This window comes from Cyanistes caeruleus, chromosome 11 (genome assembly GCF_971803275.1).
Source record: "Cyanistes caeruleus chromosome 11, bCyaCae1.hap1.1, whole genome shotgun sequence".
In the NCBI taxonomy this organism is placed as follows: Eukaryota; Metazoa; Chordata; class Aves; order Passeriformes; family Paridae; genus Cyanistes; species Cyanistes caeruleus.
The window spans coordinates 2,052,588-2,072,397 of record NC_141711.1 but is presented as its reverse complement, the minus strand read 5'-3'; the positions used below and the strand labels follow the sequence as shown (position 1 = coordinate 2,072,397).

The 19,810-nt window shown below is 45.8% G+C and overlaps 1 protein-coding gene across 7 annotated transcripts in view; it reads left to right on the top strand.

The window, feature by feature from the left end:
* Positions 1 to 19,810, top strand: part of LOC111934941 (contactin-4) — a 263,405-nt gene that overhangs the window by 121,607 nt on the left and 121,988 nt on the right. For all 7 annotated transcript variants that reach the window (XM_086846907.1, XM_086846912.1, XM_086846910.1 and 4 more), the window contains one exon: positions 15,753 to 15,890. In XM_086846907.1, coding sequence (XP_086703033.1) covers positions 15,836 to 15,890 — 55 coding nt within the window. In that variant the 5' untranslated portion in view covers positions 15,753 to 15,835. The remainder of the gene's footprint in view (positions 1 to 15,752; positions 15,891 to 19,810) is intronic.

The following is a 19,810-nucleotide window of genomic DNA, read 5'->3' as shown; positions in this document are numbered from 1 at the left end:
GGGTGGATATCAGTGAGAATAAAATGATGCACATGAGGTACACAGTGAAATGTGAATGTGAGGGATATGCAGAGCCCTTCTGGGAGACAAGGGCTCGCTGGTGTGTGGGTGATGCCCTCACAGATTCGGGTAAATGTTTTTAGGGATGGGACCTTGTGCTTCAGTAGAGCCCAAATCATCCTTCTGTGAGCTGCAGGTGGTAAAATGTGTTCAAAGCACGGTTCCTCCTCAGCCAGGTCCCTAATTAGCTGTAGTGCTGATGAGCCCATCCCCTGGCAGCTCTGCTGGAGATGCAGATGTGCTGAAGCATTGTTTGTGTCAGCGTTACTGGGAGAGGGAGCTGGGATGCTCAGGGGATGCTGGGCAGGCACCTTCTGGGCCCTGCTCCCTCAGGGAAACACAGCTCGTTGTTGTTTCAAAGCTTTTTCCAAAGAAAACAGCTGCTGTGCCGAGCTCAGGGAGCAGCAAACCCCTCAAAATAAACACATGTTACAGGTGAAATCGTGCTAGCGAGGGGAAAAGCAAACTGGTATTAATGTAGTGAAAAAGCACGCGGGCTACATCTCAACAAACAGCTCTGGGTGCACGTGTCATGTTGCATTTGTGCTAAGAGATGTTACAAAATTACTCTGGCTCTCTGCAGCTTTCATCTTTATGGATTATTGTGTGAGATTTGTGACAAAACTCAAGTCCCAGCCGAGATTTTCCTCGGGAGCGCAGACTCTGAGTGCAGGTATTGCTGTGCCAGAACAGAGCTGGAGTCCTGCTGGATGAAACCCACAGCTCCCTGAATTCCCTGCCTGGTAAAAACAAGCAGCTGCACTTCATAAAGAGCTCTGCTTGTCCCACAGCCCTCTGGGAGCATTTGTGGTATCGGAGGGAGCAGGAGGGGAGAGCAGCTGGGCTGTGCAGGGGTGGCTGCACTGGAGCTGCATCTCCTGCACTGGAGCTGCATCTCCTGCACTGGAGCTGTGCCTCCTGCACTGGAGCTGTGCCTCCTGCACTGGAGCTGCGCCTCCTGCACTAGAGCTGCATCTCCTGCACTGGAGCTGTGCCTCCTGCACTGGAGCTGTGCCTCCTGCACTGGAGCTGCATCTCCTGCACTGGAGCTGCATCTCCTGCACTGGAGCTGCATCTCCCGCACTGGAGCTGTGCCTCCTGCACTGGAGCTGCATCTCCTGCACTGGAGCTGCGCCTCCTGCACTGGAGCTGCATCTCTTGCACTGGAGCTGTGCCTCCTGCACTGGAGCTGCGCCTCCTGCACTGGAGCTGCACCTCCTGCACTGGAGCTGCTCCTCCTGCATTGGAGCTGCTCCTCCTGCACTGGAGCTGCATCTCCTGCACTGGAGCTGCTCCTCCTGCACTGGAGCTGTGCCTCCTGTACTGGAGCTGCACCTCCTGCACTGGAGCTGCACCTCCTGCACTGGAGCTGTGCCTCCTGCACTGGAGCTGCGCCTCCTGCAGGGCTCTTTGCTCTGGGCAGGGAAAGAGATCCACAAAGGAGATTCAAGCCATAAACCAGGCTGGATTCGGCTTTGCTGATAATTCTGCATGTGTTAAAAAGCTGAGCTGAAATTACTGTGAGCTGTGGAATTTAGGCAGTGTGGGAATCAAAGCCATGTTCCATCATGTGTATCTTTAAACACAATTTCATTTGTTTTCATAACTTGTCAGGTGCACTGATTTGGGCAGAAAGCTGCTATTTTTAGCTAAAACATCAGGGGGTGTGGCTTTGTGAGTTGTTCTGATGCTTGCTCTATGTTTTGTGCTAATTGTTATGATGCTGTTGGATGATCAGTTTATCTGCTATGGCTCTTAAACTGCCAAGTTCAAGAATTTGTCCAGTCTTCCTGAAAGTGAAGGAATGGTTTCTAAAAGGATTCTTTGACATTTTTTTTCAAAGCTGAGCTTTGAAGAAATTAATCTATTAAAAAGCAAAAGGCTTTTTTATAATAATTTTTAATAGATTAATTATATATAGATTAATGTGGTCCAGAAGGACCACAGTGCTGGCTCTGCCAGGGGGTCAGGTTCAGTTCCTGGGCACCATTTTAAAATACAAATTGTTTAGAACTTATTTCACCTCTCAGGGATTTTATCAACATTTCTGGAAGGATCTCTGAAGTTCTGCAAGTGGGGCGTGAGAAGCTAATGAGGTTAGGTGGCTGATGAACTTCCCTGCCCATAAATTATGGATTTGAGGAGATTTGATGAAGTTGTGTGTGTGTGTGTGTGTGTGCTCACCATCTGCTCCCAGGAGAGGGAAGGGGGATTATGGTCATTAAACCATAATGGGGTTTAGTGGGGTGGAAGCAGCAGAGACAGCTCGGTGACCACATCCCAGATGGAAGGAACAGGAAACAATTTAAACTCTGCAGAGCTGGGAGGGGTGAACACCTCAGGAACAGCTCCTAATGCAGGGATGTGCTGCAGCCTCAGAGGAAAACAGCTGGGGGCCCACAAGAATGAGGAATATTGGGGTGACACTGTAAAAATTATTTCTCATTTGACTCCTTCCAGCTTCCTCTGGATGAGCAAGAAAGGCAGGGAGGGCAGGGAGGAATCCCCAGCTGGGGTTCCAGCCTGCACTGTTTAACATGAACATGCACTGCCTGGCTGGCTCTTAGTAGGTTAAAACCTCCTGATTACACTGAGTATCTCCTTCCCAGTATCAGATGGAGGCAGCATTTTCAAGTTAAAGACCAATACAGGGGGGTTAACAAGCTTTTTGCATTTTCCAGACATGCTAACACTGCTGCAGCCTTAAATGTCAATTGATTTAGAATATCTTTTAACCTTATGTCAATACTCGGGTTTAGTGTAATTTTCCCACAAGAAATCTCCAGAGGGATCTCTGTGCTTGCTGTTAGAGTTTACTTTGAGCCTGTTATTGCCTCAAAATGCTGTTTTTTGCACACATTGCCTGGGTGTTACACGTGTAGAGTTGTGTAAGCACCAGCGCTGTCGGTTTTCATTACGAGCTGCTGTGCGGCGTCACTCGCAGAGCAGCAGCCAGCATGTCAGGAAACATCTTTGAAGCCTTTTTCCTCTGGCACTACAACCAAAAACTTGTCTTTCCTGCCCTTTTATAGCAAATTGCTTTGATCTGTCCCCAGGCCGAGGCTGGTGATTACAGCTGAGCATTGTGACAGACTTTTAGTGGGCTGCTCTGGGCCTCTGAAAATGAACCTTTTGGGAAGGGTATGGAGGCAGATTCTGGGAATGCCTGTGTTCAGTTCCCTTCTGGTTGGAAGCTGTGTTTGGGGTCAGCTCTGGGCTGAGCATTGGAGGCACCTCCAGCTCTGGGGCTCCCAAAATATCAAAGCCATGGAGCTGCTGGGGAGAGCCCAGGGGAGACCATGGAGATGCTCCAAGGGCTGGAGCCAGGCTGGGAGAGCTGGGGATGCTCACCTGGACAGGAGAAGCTCCAGGGAGAGCTGGGGATGCTCACCTGGACAGGAGAAGCTCCAGGGAGAGTTCAGAGCCCCTTGCAGGGCCTGAAGGGGCTCCAGGAGAGCTGGAGATGGACTGGGGACAGGGGATGGAGGGACAGGACACAGGGAATGGCTCCCAGTGCCAGAGGGCAGGGACGGATGGGATATTGGGAAGGAATGAGGGTGGTGATGGGCTGGAATGGAATTCCCAGAGCAGCTGTGTCTGCCCCTGGATCCCTGGAAGTGTCCAAGGCCAGATTGGAGCAGCCTGGGACAGTGGAAGGTGTCCTTGCCCAGGGCTGGGGTGGCACTGGATGAGCTTTGAGGTCATTTCCAACCTGAGCATTCCTTCATCCCAGGTGATTTCCCAGTGCCAGAGATGTGTCTGTCCCTCGTGGGGCTGCAGCCACGAGCAGAAATCATCCCAGCAACCCCTCAGCCCCAGCCCTGGGCCAGCTGCAGGGCTGCTCCCAGGCCAAAGGAAAGCTTCTGCGTGGAGTTCTTGCAATAAATTTCAAATCTAGGTCAGGATTGATGGAAGTTGCCTGAATTTTTAACTGCATTCAAATTAACCCCTGTGTGGTTTATTTTAATAGTTTCTCTGAACTTCCTGGTTAGCTGAAGGAACATTTCTCTGAAGGAAAATGTGGAAACAAGCAATGGCCACATCTCCATCAGAATCAAATGGAATAGTTTCACATCTGGGTTCAAAGGCAGACTAAACTTTCTATAAGTAATTGATCTTTGTGTAAAGTTTAATATCTTTACAAACCTCGAAGTCTGAGGGCTGCTGGGCTTCAGAACTTGTGCAGAAGGGAGCAGACAGAAGGAACAGACAGATAAACTAAGGGACATTCAAAAACCAGCAACTATGTAGGCTGAAATTAAACATTTTTATATCTCCCAACTCAAAACAATTCAGTTTTCAGTGCCTGCTGTGCCTTGACTGGGATTTTCTCTCTTGTGCAGTGATCTAAAAAGAAAATTAAAAGAAAGAAATAATTCTCTAGATTGAAATACTTATTTTTCCTTTTTTATCTAGAACTTCTTGCTTTGGATATTTTATGGAGTTCCCCTTGATAAAGTGACAGTCATAAAATACAGGGGAATGTAATGATTTGAGCTTTAATTAAAATAAAATTAAATAAGGGTTTCTGGTTAAATTTTGGCCATGGTTTATAATGTGTGTAGTTCTTTTTCAATGGATATCCTACACCCAGAACTGATTTAACTGATAAATTTGATGATGCAGATATTGATCATTTATTTTTTCCTTCCATCTGGTGATATTTCTATTATTTCCAGTATGGTCTTATCCAAAGCCCCTTGGAACTAATAGGGGCCATAAACTGGGTGATTTCTGCTCCCTGGTTTTAGCTCTCAGTCATTGCTTTAATGGTGTGAACAGGAGATAAATTAACACACTGCTGTTGTAACTTCAGCTGTACAATTGGAGTTTTACTGCATGCAGTAAATTCTTATCTAGCCAGCCAAAAATTCCCTTTAATTCCATAGCAGGGGAGAGCTGTGACAGGATGTGGGGCTGACTGTTCCCAGCTGGAATCTCAATCCACCCTCTGGTGCTTTTGGAGTCTCCTGCCTGCTGGAGGGTGGCTTTGCCTCCAGTGCCTGCTCATGCTCCTCTTTCCCACCCCAAACTTCACACTTTGACATTTTTTACTTATCCTTTTCTCAGTCTTAATTTCCTAACTCTGTTTCCTGGTTTGGAACTCTTATTTTATCTTCAATTCGAGATGTTACAATTTAAAAAAAAAAGTTAAAAGGAATTGTCCCAGAATCACCCAGACATCACAAAGAAATTTTGCCAAATATTGGATGTATTCAATTTGAGCTGACAGCTCCATCTATGCAGAAGGAAAGGTGGAAAATCCCAACTATGGCTGGAAATCAGTTGGCACCTAAAGGTGCAGGTAGAGGTTGAAATGTTGACAATTAGCACTTGAAGAGGTTTTAAAGTGGGGGTGAATGATCTGGTTTGACACAGCACCGGGACATGTGGCTTTTTTGGGGTCCAGCTGGTAGCTGTGCTCTCTGCAGCCTGGATGGGGGTCAATTCCCAAAATCACTGAACGGTTTGGGTTGGAAAGGACCTTAAATCTCAGCTCCTTCCAGCTTCCCTGGCTGCTCCAAGCCCAGCCTGGCCTTGGGCACTTCCAGGGATGGAGCATCCAAAGCTTCTCTGGGCACTCTGTGCCAGGGCCTCCCCACCCTTGAGGCAAAGAATTCCTGCTCACCTTTGGAGAACAGGCTGAATTTGGTGTGAGCTCCCCTCCTTCTTCATCCAGACTCAATCCATGCAAGGCAGGAGCAGAATCTGCTGCTTTAAACAGGGCTTTAAACAGGGAGAGGCTTTAAAATCTGCAGGTGGCTTTGGTGTCAGAGCGTGCATCCAGACCCAGCCTCAGGTCCCTGCTGGCTCCTTTGCTCTCCTCCTGAGCCTTTTGAGGAGCTCTTGGCAGCTCCTGCAGGGACCTGGGCAGGGAGAGCCCCATCCCAGAGGCAGCAGGAGCAGGCTCTGCTCATCCCACCCCATCCCAGGCTCGCAGGGTGGAGGGACAGGCAGAGCCCTAAGCGAGGGATAACGGGAACAAACATTTCTCTTCGCACCTTTGGAAGCTGTTACACACAAATCAATGTTTGCAAACCTTGTTTCCTTTCATCTGCTGCCTATGACAAGCAAACCAAGGGCTTAATGTGATCTCTCAATAAATCCTGGTGCAGCCATCCAGCCATTCCTGAAAGGCCATGGAGCTCGGCTCGTTATCCGCTGTGGAGATGATCTTTGTTTTGTCTGGCCAGGGGCTTGATTCCTTCAATAATTGATATTCCAGATTGAAAACAAAGCTGTGTGCAGCTCTCTTTCCTTGGCTACCTCTGCCAGCTGCTCAGCACATTCCAGCTTGAGAGCCTGTGGCAATGAGGGAGCCTTATTTATTTATTTTTCCTTGCTTAGTACGAGGATGTCTTTTAAAAAATACCCTCGTTCTGTAAAAGATGGCAGAGGCAGGAAAAGGCAGTAATTTCATGTAATCTGCATAGTCAGTGTAGGGAAATGCCAGAGTGTTTGCAGCCCTCTAATAGGGATCATAAACACGCAGTTTATGGTGCTCTGCTGGAGAACAGCTCCCATAAATCACACCCAGCGCAATTTCTTTGTTTTCATTCTGAAGTTTTATTTCCTTTTATGCTTAGTAATTAAATCAGAGCGGGAGGATTGTGCTGTGGGTACCAAGGAGCAGCAGGGATCCCAAGGAGGTGTCACCAGCGTGACTTTACTCTGCTGCAGTGGTTGTTCTGTCAGCCACAGGTCACTGGGATGGGTCAGCCACGAGCTCCTGCCCTGCTCCTCTCCTGGAGGGTTCAGCCACAGCTTTTAAATCGTTTCTCACGGAGATTTGTTGTCCCAGCATCTCCAAGGAGCTGCCAGGTGCAAAGGCCACATGGCCATGGGCAGGTGGCTCTCAGGGGCCAAAATCTGTGGCCACACCAGGCAGGCACTGCTGTGCCCATGGCATGTCCAGCTGCTGGTTTGAGGGGTTGGAGTTGCTAACAAAGGTCCTGTGTACTGAGACATCAATTTGTTTTCTGTTGGAGCCTATTTATGCCCTGAATTCCAGCCCAGAATAACCCAAGGCACATCACTGCCTGAGCAGCAGAGCTGCTTCTCCTTTCACACCCAGCCCCAGAGAATCTGCTGCTCTGTCTGAGCTGCACTCGAGGGAACAGAGGCCTCCACTGGTCTGCTCTCGGCTGCTTGGCTTCATTTTGGAGGATTTGCTCTCCCAGTGGGAGGGAAAACTTTGTGTTCAGGCCATGCTGAGGACTTGAGCAGTTCAGTGAACTGATGCCAGGGCTAAATTAATCTGTTCTGGAGGGCCATGGTCAAGGCTGGACCTCCATAGCACTGATTCCCTATCCGTTTCCTTGGGGATAAGCTCAATTTTTAATCAAACTAACAAATTTAAGTGCAAACCCAGACTGTTCCATAGCAAGATAATCACCAGTTGGATCTGTGCCGTTAGATTTGCAAGGCAACAGTGACCTCACCATTTCAGAAAAATCCCAGAGGATGCTCAGGGCTGGTGCTGTGCCTTCACTTGATATCCCAGGAGTGATCCTGGCCTCGCTGCTGGAAACAATCCACAGATAATGGGAGGAAAGGCAGGCTGGGAGCCTGTGAGTTCTGTGTTTGGCCGTGTTGTCTCCCTGTGTGGGTTCTGTGGTTTCACAGCAGCAGCAGCTGAGCTGTTGGGCTTTGCACCGTGAGCTGCTCAGGCTCGGTGAGAGATGAGCACCCGCAGCAGGCCGTGGGCAGGAGAACTGCTGAGAGCAGCAGGGCTGGAGGCAGGGACCTGCCACCACACAAAAAAAAAGGATTTAATTGTCAAGAGGGTGGCAGGCAAATGGGAGGAGTGGCTGCAGAGTGGGGAACGCTTCCTGCCACCTCCCACCCCACTTTGCTCAGGGCTCCTTTGCAGCTCAGCACCCCAAAATCCCTGGGATGTGTCTCACAAAGCCCTGCTGTGCTCCCAGTGCTCACACAAATCTCTGGAACATCCCCTGGGCTGGCCCATCCCATCCCCTGCCCAGCCTGGAGTGTGGAGCAGAGCATTCCCAGCTCCAGTTTGGCCCCTCTGGGAAGCACATTCCAGCTCCTGGGAGCTCAGACGTGCAGCATTTTCTTATTTCCACACAAAATGTGCAAAGTCTAGAGGTGTTTTTAGTCTGCTCTCCCTGCCTGAGCCTTCCCCACACCCTGCTCCTCTCCTCACTCAACATCCCCAATTCCCTCAATTCCAGGCAGTCTTTAAAATAAACTTCGAAGGGGAAACAAAACACTAAATAATCACGTAGCAGGGGTATCAAAACGATTGCTGAGGGTTATTTTTTCCCCTCCCTAGATGATTTTTGGATTTGACAAACCAGTTAAAAACATTTGAGGTCCAAGCATCTCAATTATCTGGGTTGGAAGCCTTCTGCCAGTAATAGGTGATGAGGGAATTGTTGTTTTGATAGCCTCTGTTCCCAGGAATACACAGAGAACGGGCTTCTCACCAGCTTTTCAAAGTCAATAAACTTGCTTGTTGCTTTTCTTCTCCAAGTTCCATTTTATCCCCTTAAGAAAGCTCCAGTTTGTACCTCTGAAGGAAGGCAAAGAATTCTTCAGCGTGTGAGTGTGTGTGTGTCCACTGGACTGGACTCTCCCAGTGGAAGTCCTGTGGAGAAAACTCTCCTTTTGCCTTTGAAATCAAAGGGGTTACTCTGTAAACTCCAGCAGTGAAAAGTGAAATGTCATTGAGATGATGATTTTGGAGATGATACAGAAATATTTTCAATATTTTCATGTAATTTTTTTGTCTCCTGGACAAGACCATACTGCCTGATAATGTGGATTTTGGGAATGGACCTATCCAAAAGGGAATGATAACTTTGAATGTTGCTTATCTAAATCTGTGCAGAGAGTGAAACTGCCTTGATTCCTTATCTTAAAGCAGTGATTTAGGGATAACAGGAACTTCCTTGGCAGCAGAGTCCTGGGAGCCTTGTTCCTGCAGCATTCTGTCAAACTGAGACAGCACTAAATTAACCCTTATTTCTGTTGGAAATTTATGCTCAAAAGTCAGATGGAGTTTAATATTCCAGTCTGACAGCTGATTTTTGCATCAAGGGGTTTGCCAGGGTGGCCGTGCTCTCAGGTGGGAAGAGGCTGCTTGGAGAGCAGGAGGGTGCAGCTAGTGGCTGGTGATTAAAAACATTTAATTTTAACATTAATTTACTGTGGAAAACTGCTGTGGTTCGAGGAGCTTGTGACTCAGCTGGGAATATCCATGTTTAGGGTGGATTGTTGCTTCCAAGGAGCTCTCAGTGGTGAGCCAGGTGTGCAGGGAATGCTGTGAATGCTACAGGCATCATCCCCTCCCTCTAAATCAGGTTTTAAGCTGTGGCTTTAGGTCCTGCAGGAAGATAAACCAGAGCTGAGCTCTGATTCAGGGCTCTCACTGAGAGCTTTGCTAACAGCAAAAAAAAAAGAACAACAAAGCAAAATTGGACATGCAATGGTCCTTCCAGACCACTTGTGTTGATGATGGACTGGTGATATAGTTAGGAGATAAGAAGTGGACTTTGGAAATACCAACTCAAATATCTTTTGCTCTTTTGAGTTATCTTACTCTCCCTAAAGCTGGCATCTTTTGAGGTTTATAATTTATTGCTTGGCTATGTGGGATAGCCCCTGGCTTTAATCTCCCAAAACACTGCACTGAAAATGTCACTCGGTGGGAAGGTGGAAATTGGCTTTAAAGTGGTGAGTTTTAAGGTAACTGATCCAGACAATCTTTAGTAAAAGTCTCTCTAAAAGAGGATAAATTCTAATTTGTAGAAAAAGCCAGGCCAGGAAGTTTCACTGCTTGTAGCTTTTTATTATGATAATGTTACTCCTTCTTGGAATAAAGCACCTCAGAATTTGTGGGCTGTTTGTGTGTGGATGTTCTCTGAGAGCTGCTGCCTCAGGTGAGCATTTCCTATTTCATCCCTTAGTGGAAAAGGTAGAACAATAAACAGCGAGCCCTAATTAATACCCACAGCTTTAATTCTGCCTTGTGTCCAGCCACCCCGCTCTCCTTCCCTGGAGATGATTTATCCTTGCATTATCCCGGTTTTCCAGGGCAATTCTGAATTTCCTGAGGGTGATGGTGCAGCTAGTGGCTGGTGATTAAAAACATCTAATTTTATCATTAATTTACTGTGGAAAACTGCTGTGGTTCAAGGAACTTGTGACTCAGCTGGGAATATCCATGTTTAGGGTGGATTGTTGCTTCCAAGGAGCTTTCAGGGGTGACCCAGGTGTGCAGGGAATGCTGTGAATGCTACAGGCATCATCCAGTCCCTCTAAATCAGGTTTTAAGCTGTGGCTTTAGGTCCTGCAGAAAGATAAACCAGGAATGTTGCTTCTAGACCCAGTCAGAAAGGGATGGCGTTGGTGGGAGTGATTTCCACCTGTAATTCCAGCAGCAGGGAAACATCCCCCTGTCTGCCCCACTGCTGGCAGAGCTGCCCCACAGTTGGGATGAGCATAAATCAGGGAGCACTTCCACCAAAGGAATTCCCATGGAATAAACAGTATTTAACCTCCAGAGGTTGTCATTCGTGGCAGTGGGCGCCTCCTGGGTGATTCCATCGGGAATCTTTGCTCGTGCTGTTGGAATTGTGTTTGCTGTGTGGCTGGGATGGACACAGTCCATCCGTGGGACAGCCACACACGGCTGGGGCACAGCTCACCAAGGCCTGAAAAATAAAAATGACTGGGCTGGGCTGGAAATTCCATCTGTGGAGCTGCTGTAACTTCCCTGGCCCGGGGAAATGAAATCTCTATCCAGTGATAGACTGGGAATGAGAGCCCAAAGGGGAAACACAACGTGAAAGCTGACATTGTTTTCTCAGACAATTGTGGTATTTTTGGTTGATGTTTGGTCAAGGATTGGACTGGATGATCTCACATGTCATTCCAACCTCAATTATTCCATATTTCCACTAAGAATCCTGAAGCACCTACCAAGCCCATCTTTGATGGGCAGAGACCTTTTTATAGGTGTGCATTAGAGAAGGTGTGCATTCCTTTTTTAAGAAAAAGAGAGGGTTTTTGGAACCTCAGAAAACTTTCTGGTTTATTTTCAACTTTTTTGCTTTGGTTTGGTTTTTTTGTTTTGGTTTGGGTTTTTTTGTTTGTTTGTTTGTTTTGATATTTTTTGTTTATTTGGGTATGTTTTCTTGTGCATAAAAGTAGAATTTGAGTTTCTGTTATATCTTGGTGCTCAAGTTTTGCTGGCTCTGGTATTTCTAGATTTGGCCTGCAATATCCATCCTGTGTAGCTGCTGTTGTCTGCATTTTCTATCTCCTCTTTCCCTTAAACAGTTCAGGGAGTGACTGGAGGTGGCACTCACTGCTCAAGGTGGGGATTGGTCACAGGTTGGACTCAGTGACCTTGGAGGTCTTTTCCAACCCAAAAAATTCTGTGGTTTTGTGCCCCCAGCATCTGCACAGCCCCACACCAGGGAGCAGTGGGACCACCCAACGCTCTGCTCTCCCTTCTGCAGCCAAGCCTGGAGATTATTTTCATGATTCCCCACTCCTGTTTGAAAAGCTGGGCACCACTGGGGAGGTTTTTTGGCAGATGGATGAATGTCAGTGTGGAGGGAAGCAGCGAATTCCCCTCAGCGCTGCTCCTGCCCTGGGGTCACACCTGTGGCAGCCCCAGGGTGGCTTCACCTCCAATCTAACAAGTCCCCCATTAGTGCCGAGTGTTTTGTGCTTACCCTGAGCTCTTCCTCGGCCGAGGTGATTAAAAGCTGCCTGTTGCTGTCTGTCTGTGCAGCACGCTTCATTAGCAGTGATTTATCTGGGAGCTGAGCAGAGCTGGCACTCTGCAGCACACCAGTGGGCAGCAGCAGCAAAATGTCAGCTGAGGATGCTGCAGCTCTGCAGGGCTCTTGGTGCCTTTTGGGATTACCCAAAAACAGAGACCAGGCAGAATAAAAGGAATAAAAAGCAGTTCTATTCACTGAAGGCCTTCAGGTGCATTTAGGGCAGACAAAATCCCCCAAAAATGGATGACGGGTCATGGGTGTCACACTTTTATAAGTTTGGTCCATTTGCATTTTGGGGGTTGATTTTCCAATTCCAGCTGCAGGGAATGAAGTCATTTAGCCCAAGTTTGCTGCCCCCAAGTCCCTTTTGTTTCCATCTCTGGGGCCTGAGGCAGTGAGGTGTCCTTGATTGCCAGGCCTGGAGAGGAATTGCTGTGTCTGCCCAAAGTGGGGAAGCAGCAGCTGGCACTGGGTGTGGAGTTTGGAGTTCTGCACTAAACAACTGCAGGGTTACAAACAGATAGGAAATATAAAAATTAAAATCCTAAGGCATCACTTTTAGGTGTGCTCTGCAGGTTTTCCTTCAGAACATTCACAAAACTGAGTGGTCACATAGTGCAAATTTATCTTTTAAATTGTTTTTCATATTCTAAATCTATCCACAGATGTATTAGCTTCAGGATTTTAATTTTTATTTTGCTTTTACAGAAGTGCTAATCATGAAAAATCCAAACAAAATTACTCACAGCCATGCCCACAAACGTGGAAAAAATCACCACAGATATTTCTACTCCACATATATTTTTTTCCCCCCCTCCTTCCTGCCTGCAGTCAGAGCTCTTAGAGTCAAGTTTCTTTGGCAGAATCCAATTAGGAGCAAAGGTGCCTTTGGAAGGAATTTGCAATGGCTGCATTGCCAGAAGTGAAGTTAAAAAGACATCTGCACACGTGTGGTGGCACCAGGGCTTCTAATGGGCTGCACCTCCAGACTGAAACTCAGCAATCTCATTTTCATCTGGAAAAAGTAACTTGTGTAGTGCTGAAACTGCCTCTGCTTCCTTCTGCAAATGGAATATTAAACTTTGTGTAAACTTTGTGAGTTTTCAGCCTTCAGCAGCAGCACAAACTCCCCTGGGATTTCATAGTCAGGAAGCATTTAGGAATGGGAAGGATCTTTTCAATTATCCACCTTTTGCTCATGCACAAACGTTGCTTTTCCTGAAGCCGCTGCCATAAAAAGTCTCTGTGTTTGAACAGTTCTTGCAGAGCTCTGAACAAAGGCTGATGTGAGCAGCAGAAATATTTACAGGGAAACATTCTGAGAATTGGACTCATTCACATGTGAAATAGGGAACGATCACGAGAAATGGAATTGCAGCCGTGGCTCGAGAACCACCATAATTTAACCTTAGGAAAATATTTTTAGTGGTAATCATCTAATTTACTTTTCAGTGCTGTTTTTGCCAAGACAGGCATCGTTTCTCTTTGGGGAGACTTTCTGTCTTGCTTTACCCTATGAAGACATCAGGGAGATGGAAACTGCTTTGAAACACGTGCACGACCCTCTGGTGTCTCTTGGTTCTCTGCAGCAACTGCTGAATGGCTGAATAATGGAAAAGTTTCAGCTTTTTCATTTGACTTAAAATATATTTATTGCCCAGAGCTTCTGGGGCTGCCCCTGGGTCCCTGGAAATGCCCAAGGCCAGGTTGGATGGGGCTGGGAGCAGCTGGGACAGTGGAAGGTGTCCCTGCTCATGGCACTGGATGGGCTTTAAGGTCCCTTCCCACCCAAACCATTCCACAATTCTATATTTTTATATAGAATAATATATTTATATTTATATTTATATTTATATTTATATTTATATTATTTATATTTATATTTATATTTATATCTATATCTATATTTATATTTATATTTTTAGCCTAGCTTTCATTTTTTGGCTGAAATTGAGATCCACTGGTTGTGTCAAAACTAGATGGGAGGAAGGACAGATCCTGCTAGTTTTAACATCTTTATCAGCTGGAAGCTAATTTACATTGGTAGCTTTGAAATGCTTTGTATTTGTGTTTAAAATGATGAGAGAAGCATTATTTCCTGAGTAGAAAAAAAACAAATAAATAAAATGAGATTGCAAACCCTCACAGTAGCCAGAACTTTCCCCAAATAATATAATAAAATAATATTATAAATAATATAATAAAATAATTTCCCCTGCTGGGTCAGGGCAGCTGTGGCAAGAACTGAAGTTACAATGAGGAGGGGTAATAAATTCAAGACTATCCAGGATTTTTGTTATTGTTTTTTAATTCCTGGGAAAAGGAGAACGGGAAAGAATTTCAGCAGCTGCTGAAATCCAAGATTTATTTCAAATTTCACTTAAATTGGTGTAAAACTGGTAGAAATCTCTTGTGTGGCTGCTGTTATAATCTAGAGAATTTGGTGTTTGGGGGAAAACTAGTGTTTTTCCACAGGTCAAGACTATTTAGGGTAAAAAAAATACATTTCTGGAATTCACTAGAAACTGCTTCACTATGTCAATCAATATAGACATTTTCTTTCCAAAATTAATAATTATTGCTCTAATCATCGCCTTAAATAGTTCTTAGGATTCATTGATTGGTCATTCCTGCTCCCCCCAGCACGCCTCACCTGTCTGAGAATAGATGAATTTATGCAATTAATCTCTCCCTGCTTCAAAGCTGCATCTTCAGATCAGAGGGTGAAGATTCTCAACCTTCCCAGGGCATTGAACCTGACTTTATTAGAAGAACTTTCCCAGTTTTAGCTCACAAAAGCAGCCAGAGACCTCTCTTGTTATTACTCATGCAGTTTGTCTTGTAAGCACGAAGGCCCCTGAACTTCCAGTCTTCACCGAGATGAATAAATTATAAGAATGTGTGTCTGGCTTGATTTATTTATTTTTAATATTTAAATGCCTGCTCTGGAGTGGTTCCTTTCATAAATGAAGGCATTTTTTCCCCCTTGGGTTGCTGGGAGGGGGATGGTGGAGGTTTGCAGTGATTTTAAGTGATTTAAGAAGGTCTTAAATTACTCTCAAATTCTAATTATTTACAGGTCGTAACAGGGGGCATGGAGAACATTGGTTTTTACTTGGGGATGTTTTAAATTTGATTTTTAAAGGGAATTTTAGAGCAGTGAGGATGGAGGTGGAATGGGAAAAATATCCCCTTCTTTGAGCAGAACCTTTCCTGCGAAGCTCTGCCTGGCAGAGATGCTGCCCTTTGTGTGCTGGATGAAAAGAGAAAAGTTTTGGAGTAGGCAATTACTCTGATTTTCATTTTCATCTGCAGAGTTCACTAATTACACCAGCTCACCCCAGAGAGGCAGGGAGTGAATCTCCCAAGGGCAAAATTAAGAGAGAGCAGAAATCTCCCAGCGACAGGTTACACTCCTTAATCCTCACCTGCCACCCTGAAATGGTCACAGATCACTGCTGAGAATGATTTGAAAGTCAATATAATAATATTGATTTTCAATAATATAAATTATTATAATTTTAAAATACAATAATATTAATGGTTACTATAATTAATTGTTACTATAATTAATATTATTATAGTATTGTATTATATTATTAATATATCATATATAATATATTTATTATATTATATTATATATAATATTATAATTATATATAATATATTATAATATATTGTATTTTATAATAAATATATGATTCTAGTAATAATATAATATAATATAATATAATATAATATAATATAATATAATATAATATAATATAATATAATATAATATAATAATAAAAATATTGTAATTATTATAATATAATAATAAACAAAAGTTTCTTTGTTGATCCTCAGATACAACTTTCCTGGAAAGGAAGAATAAACTGTCAGCAAAGAGGGGCCCCCAGCCTAAATCTCCTTGTGATTTCTTTTGTTTTGCAGCCTGAAGCTTGCCTGAGCTTTGCAGGGAGCCCCGTTGTGCTCTGTGATTCCTGGGCTGCTCTCCTCTGCCCCTGGAGCTGAAGATGAGGTTGCTATGGGAGCTGCTGGTGCTGCACTCGCTCACGGTGTGTCTGGCAGGTGAGGTGTCCTCTTTTCATCCCTTAAAACACCAAAATAATAAATAAAACACCATAAAATCCATCCATTAAAGCACCACTGCTTTCCCCACGAATGCCAGAGTGCCCTGTGCTTCACGTGCCAGGGCTAAAATACCCAAATAAATCTCTGTTGGTGGCCTTTGTTACCGAACGGGTCCAGTTAAAACTCATTTTCCTCTTGGTCCGTGTCTGCCAGCCCAAGCACAATTTCTCAAAGCTCTGCTCTGCCCCTTTCCTCTTCAGAGCTGCTGTTGATGGGGGTTGTGTTCCCTCATTCCGTGTTAAGCGTTTCCCTGCTCAATTAAACCTGTGGAGCTTTCATTAAAGTGGTGTTGTGTTACAGCTGAGCCCTCGCTCCATTTAACAAATAATTAGAATAACATATTCCAGCCATGCAAGCATCCCCTGCAAGCGCCCTTGTTTAACCTTTTCTGCCCAAGTTGCAATGTTCAGAGCATTCTCAGAGAAATTCCCAGAGATTTTTGAGGGATGTGCCTTTTTCCTGGAGCTGAAAGAGTTCTTGAGAGCATTTTGGGTTTGCAGAATGAGCAAATTTAAGTCATTGTCATTGGTTGTGGCATCGCCTCTCCTGGACCACACCAGGACTGCCCAAGGCTGTCCTGAGCCTTTCTCTCTTTGCCACATCCTTGATTAATTCCTCCTTACACTGCCTTTATTATTCTCACACGTGTTTTGTCCTAGGGAGGGAGTCAGGCTTTAATTAATGTTTATTTGTGTTAACCTGGATTGCTCTCATTTACCTGCTGCTCGCTCAGATTCTTTTACTGCTTTATTTATTCACTTTTGATTTCTCCCCTTTTCTTTGTGCTCACTGTCAGGTTCCTTTTCCAGCATTTTAGATAGTAACAAAGTACTTAGAGCAGTGTTTCCTTTTTTCTGCTTAGCTCTACTGAACATAAAGCGACTTTTCTTCCGGTACTTAGGGGTACCTATTTTTGAAATTTGCTTCCAAGTCTTTCTAAATGTGCTTTGACAGTTTCTGAGCTGGCAGAAAATTGGATGCAGAGAGATTCTGCAATGCAGAGCCCCCACGTGTTTCGGGAATTGCAACCCCAGGGAAGTTGGGCTGCGGGAATACAGCGAGGATGAGCCTTTATTTCAAGCAAATAAATAAAAGAGTGGGAAAACAAAAGCATGGAAAATTTTTTTACTGTAATTTCTCTACTTGAAATACCTATTGCAAACTGCTTCAGGTCAGCAAAATAAAGTTTCAGGGGGATTGATTTGATGGGGTTGCTTTTATCAAAATATCTGTGTTTAATGAAAATATATCCCTTATATATAAGCCCAGCATTGGCTTGTCCCCCGTTATTCTGCAGCAGCATTTTCTCTCCTCTTTGCAGTGCACTGAATTTACCCAGGCCTCAGATTCCCTGTGCTGCTGAGGGAAGTTTAACAGATGTATGGGGAGAGGAGTGCCAGAAGTTTTGTGTGAGTTTTAGAGCAGGTGCTGAGTGGGGAAATGGTTTCTTTTTGCTGCTCTGGGCCGACTTCTCCGGGCAGGTTTTAAATCTGGAATGTTCTGTGGCTGCCTGCAGCATTGTCTGAGCTGGCTGCAGGCAGGGGAGTGGATGTGCTGTGGGAATTCTGGTGCTGCCATGAGCAGGGCTCCCTCGTTTGGGCTCTTTTTAAGGGATGCACTTGGATTGCTTCCCAGAGCCGTGGGAGTGTTTTGTGTCGTGCTCTGGTGTTATGAACACATGCACAGGTGGCTGTTAAATACTCTGAAGTTAAGGGGGAAACTTGTGTTTTCATGTTGAGCAAACCATTTTTCACCCTTGTGAAAAAGAAATATTAACGACTGAGTTATAAAAGAAGTAAAAAATACAGTCTGCAGAAAGTTTTCTACCAACCCTCCACAGCTCTTTGTGGAGCCTGAGATGACTGGGGGAGTTAAGCTCGATTCTTAAACCTGGGAATGGAATACTTGTGTTTGGTTCTTGTGATCAGAGTCAGACACAGCCCAGGTGTCACCCTGCAGTCGGTGTGGGCTGCAGAGAGCAGGGGGCTGCTGAAGGATCAGGTTTTGGGTTGTTAACCCAACAATTCCCTGTGGAGTTTTGAGTGGTGCCACCATCCCGAAGCAGCAGCATCCCCAGCACTTCCCTGGGGCTCCAGCCACTGCCACCAGCTCCTTGGGCCTTTTCTGATGTGTGTGCTTCCTAAATTGCACCAAAACTTCCCAAAGTGTCTCGTCCAAGCCATGACCCAGCCCAGCACTGCAGGATCCCGCTGTGTCCTTGAGGTGCCACTCGCCCAGGACTGCCACTGCTGCTCGCTGCCCACAGGGACATGTGGGAACTCACAGTGGTCAAATCAGAGATTTTTAGGCTTCAGGCATTAGCTCGAGCCTGTGGGAAACTGAGTCACACAAGGTTCTCACTCTGGCCTGGGGAATCATAAGGAGGGATCCAAACAGTCCTTAGGGAAGGAAAACAACCTGTGCAGGTGTTGTTTGTTCCTTGTTGTTTAGAAGTGATCGAGGGGTGTTGTTCCAGCTGCCCAATGATGGTGATGTGTTGGTTTCATGACCAGTGAGAGTTTCACCTCTCAGACCTGTCTGTAAAAGATCAGGAATAATAAAACTCTCTCTTGTGCAGCTTAGCTGAGAGTCTGTGTGGTGCTCCTGCTGTCCCCAGTACAGTGTGACAGGGATGCTGCAGCTGGCTCTGTGCTGGCTGTTCAGATCTCACCGCTCCTCACAGAGCTGATGAAAGCTCACACAGAAACCTCCGTCAGTCCCAGGGTGTTTCTAAAGCAGCTGCCTCCAGGTGCAGCACTGCTGGTGATTTCAGCAGCCTGGAAAAGGCTGAAGGTCTTCCAGAGCCACCAGCCCCTTCCAAGCCACCACCCAGCCTGGGACCTTGTTTTCCAGACTGTTTTTCGCCGGTTGTTTTGAGGTTGCACTGCTAAAAACCCGCTGATACTTTTTGGACTCACTCCATGGTTGGTGTGGTGCTCAGGGTTTCTGGCTGTGTTCTCAGGAGTCTTCAGGTGTCAGTAGCTGCAAATGAATTCTTTGGTGGCAAACAGCCCTGGTTTGTTCAGACTCTCAGATTTTTTAAACAGCAGCTGTAGTGCTGATAACTTCTCAGTGTTGGAGCGTGGGATGAGAGGCAGAATAAGCTGTGAAAGTAGCACAAAGATCTCCAAGTTGTGATCTGGTTAGAAAAGGTTCTCCCTTGGGCAGCCCCACACATCCCAAAAAATCATTGGTGTCCAGCCAGGACAGAAGGATGGTGATGCCTGGAGAGGCTCCTGGAGCAGAGCTGGGCAGGTTAAAGGAATAAAGCAGGGTTTATTTTTATTAAAACCCTTCCAAGGATCACCTTGGGCAGTGCAAGGGCCCGGCCCTGGCTGCAGCCAGGATGGGCCCCGGGTCAGGAGTTTCACACTTGGATCAGTTTTGGTCCATTTCCACCTCGGGGTGAATTGTGCAATTCCAGCTGCAGGTGATGCAGTCCCATCCTCCCAGGCTGCTCCATCAATTCCCTGCTGGTTGTGCTTTTTGGGCCTGGAGCTGCAGCGCTGCCCTCGGTTCTGGGGCTGGGAAAGGATTGTTGTGTGTGCCTGAGCTGGGAGAGCTCGCTGACACTTTGTGTGGAGCTCAGGGTTATGTTCCAGTGCACAATCTGGAAAATATGAGAGCTGAAACTTAAGGCATCAGTGGAAACAAGAAGCATTGCATGTGCTGAGCCAAACACGGAGGGAGATGTGACATTGTGTGCCTGCATGCGCTGGACGAGTCTGAAAGGAAATTTTCTGTGTTTTCCGTGACTTCTTTGCCATCCTCTGCCTCATTAACCTCCTGGAGCAGAGAGTTTCTCTGCTGAAGTCGCATTTGCATGTTAATGAGCTGCAGTGGCACAGACACATTAA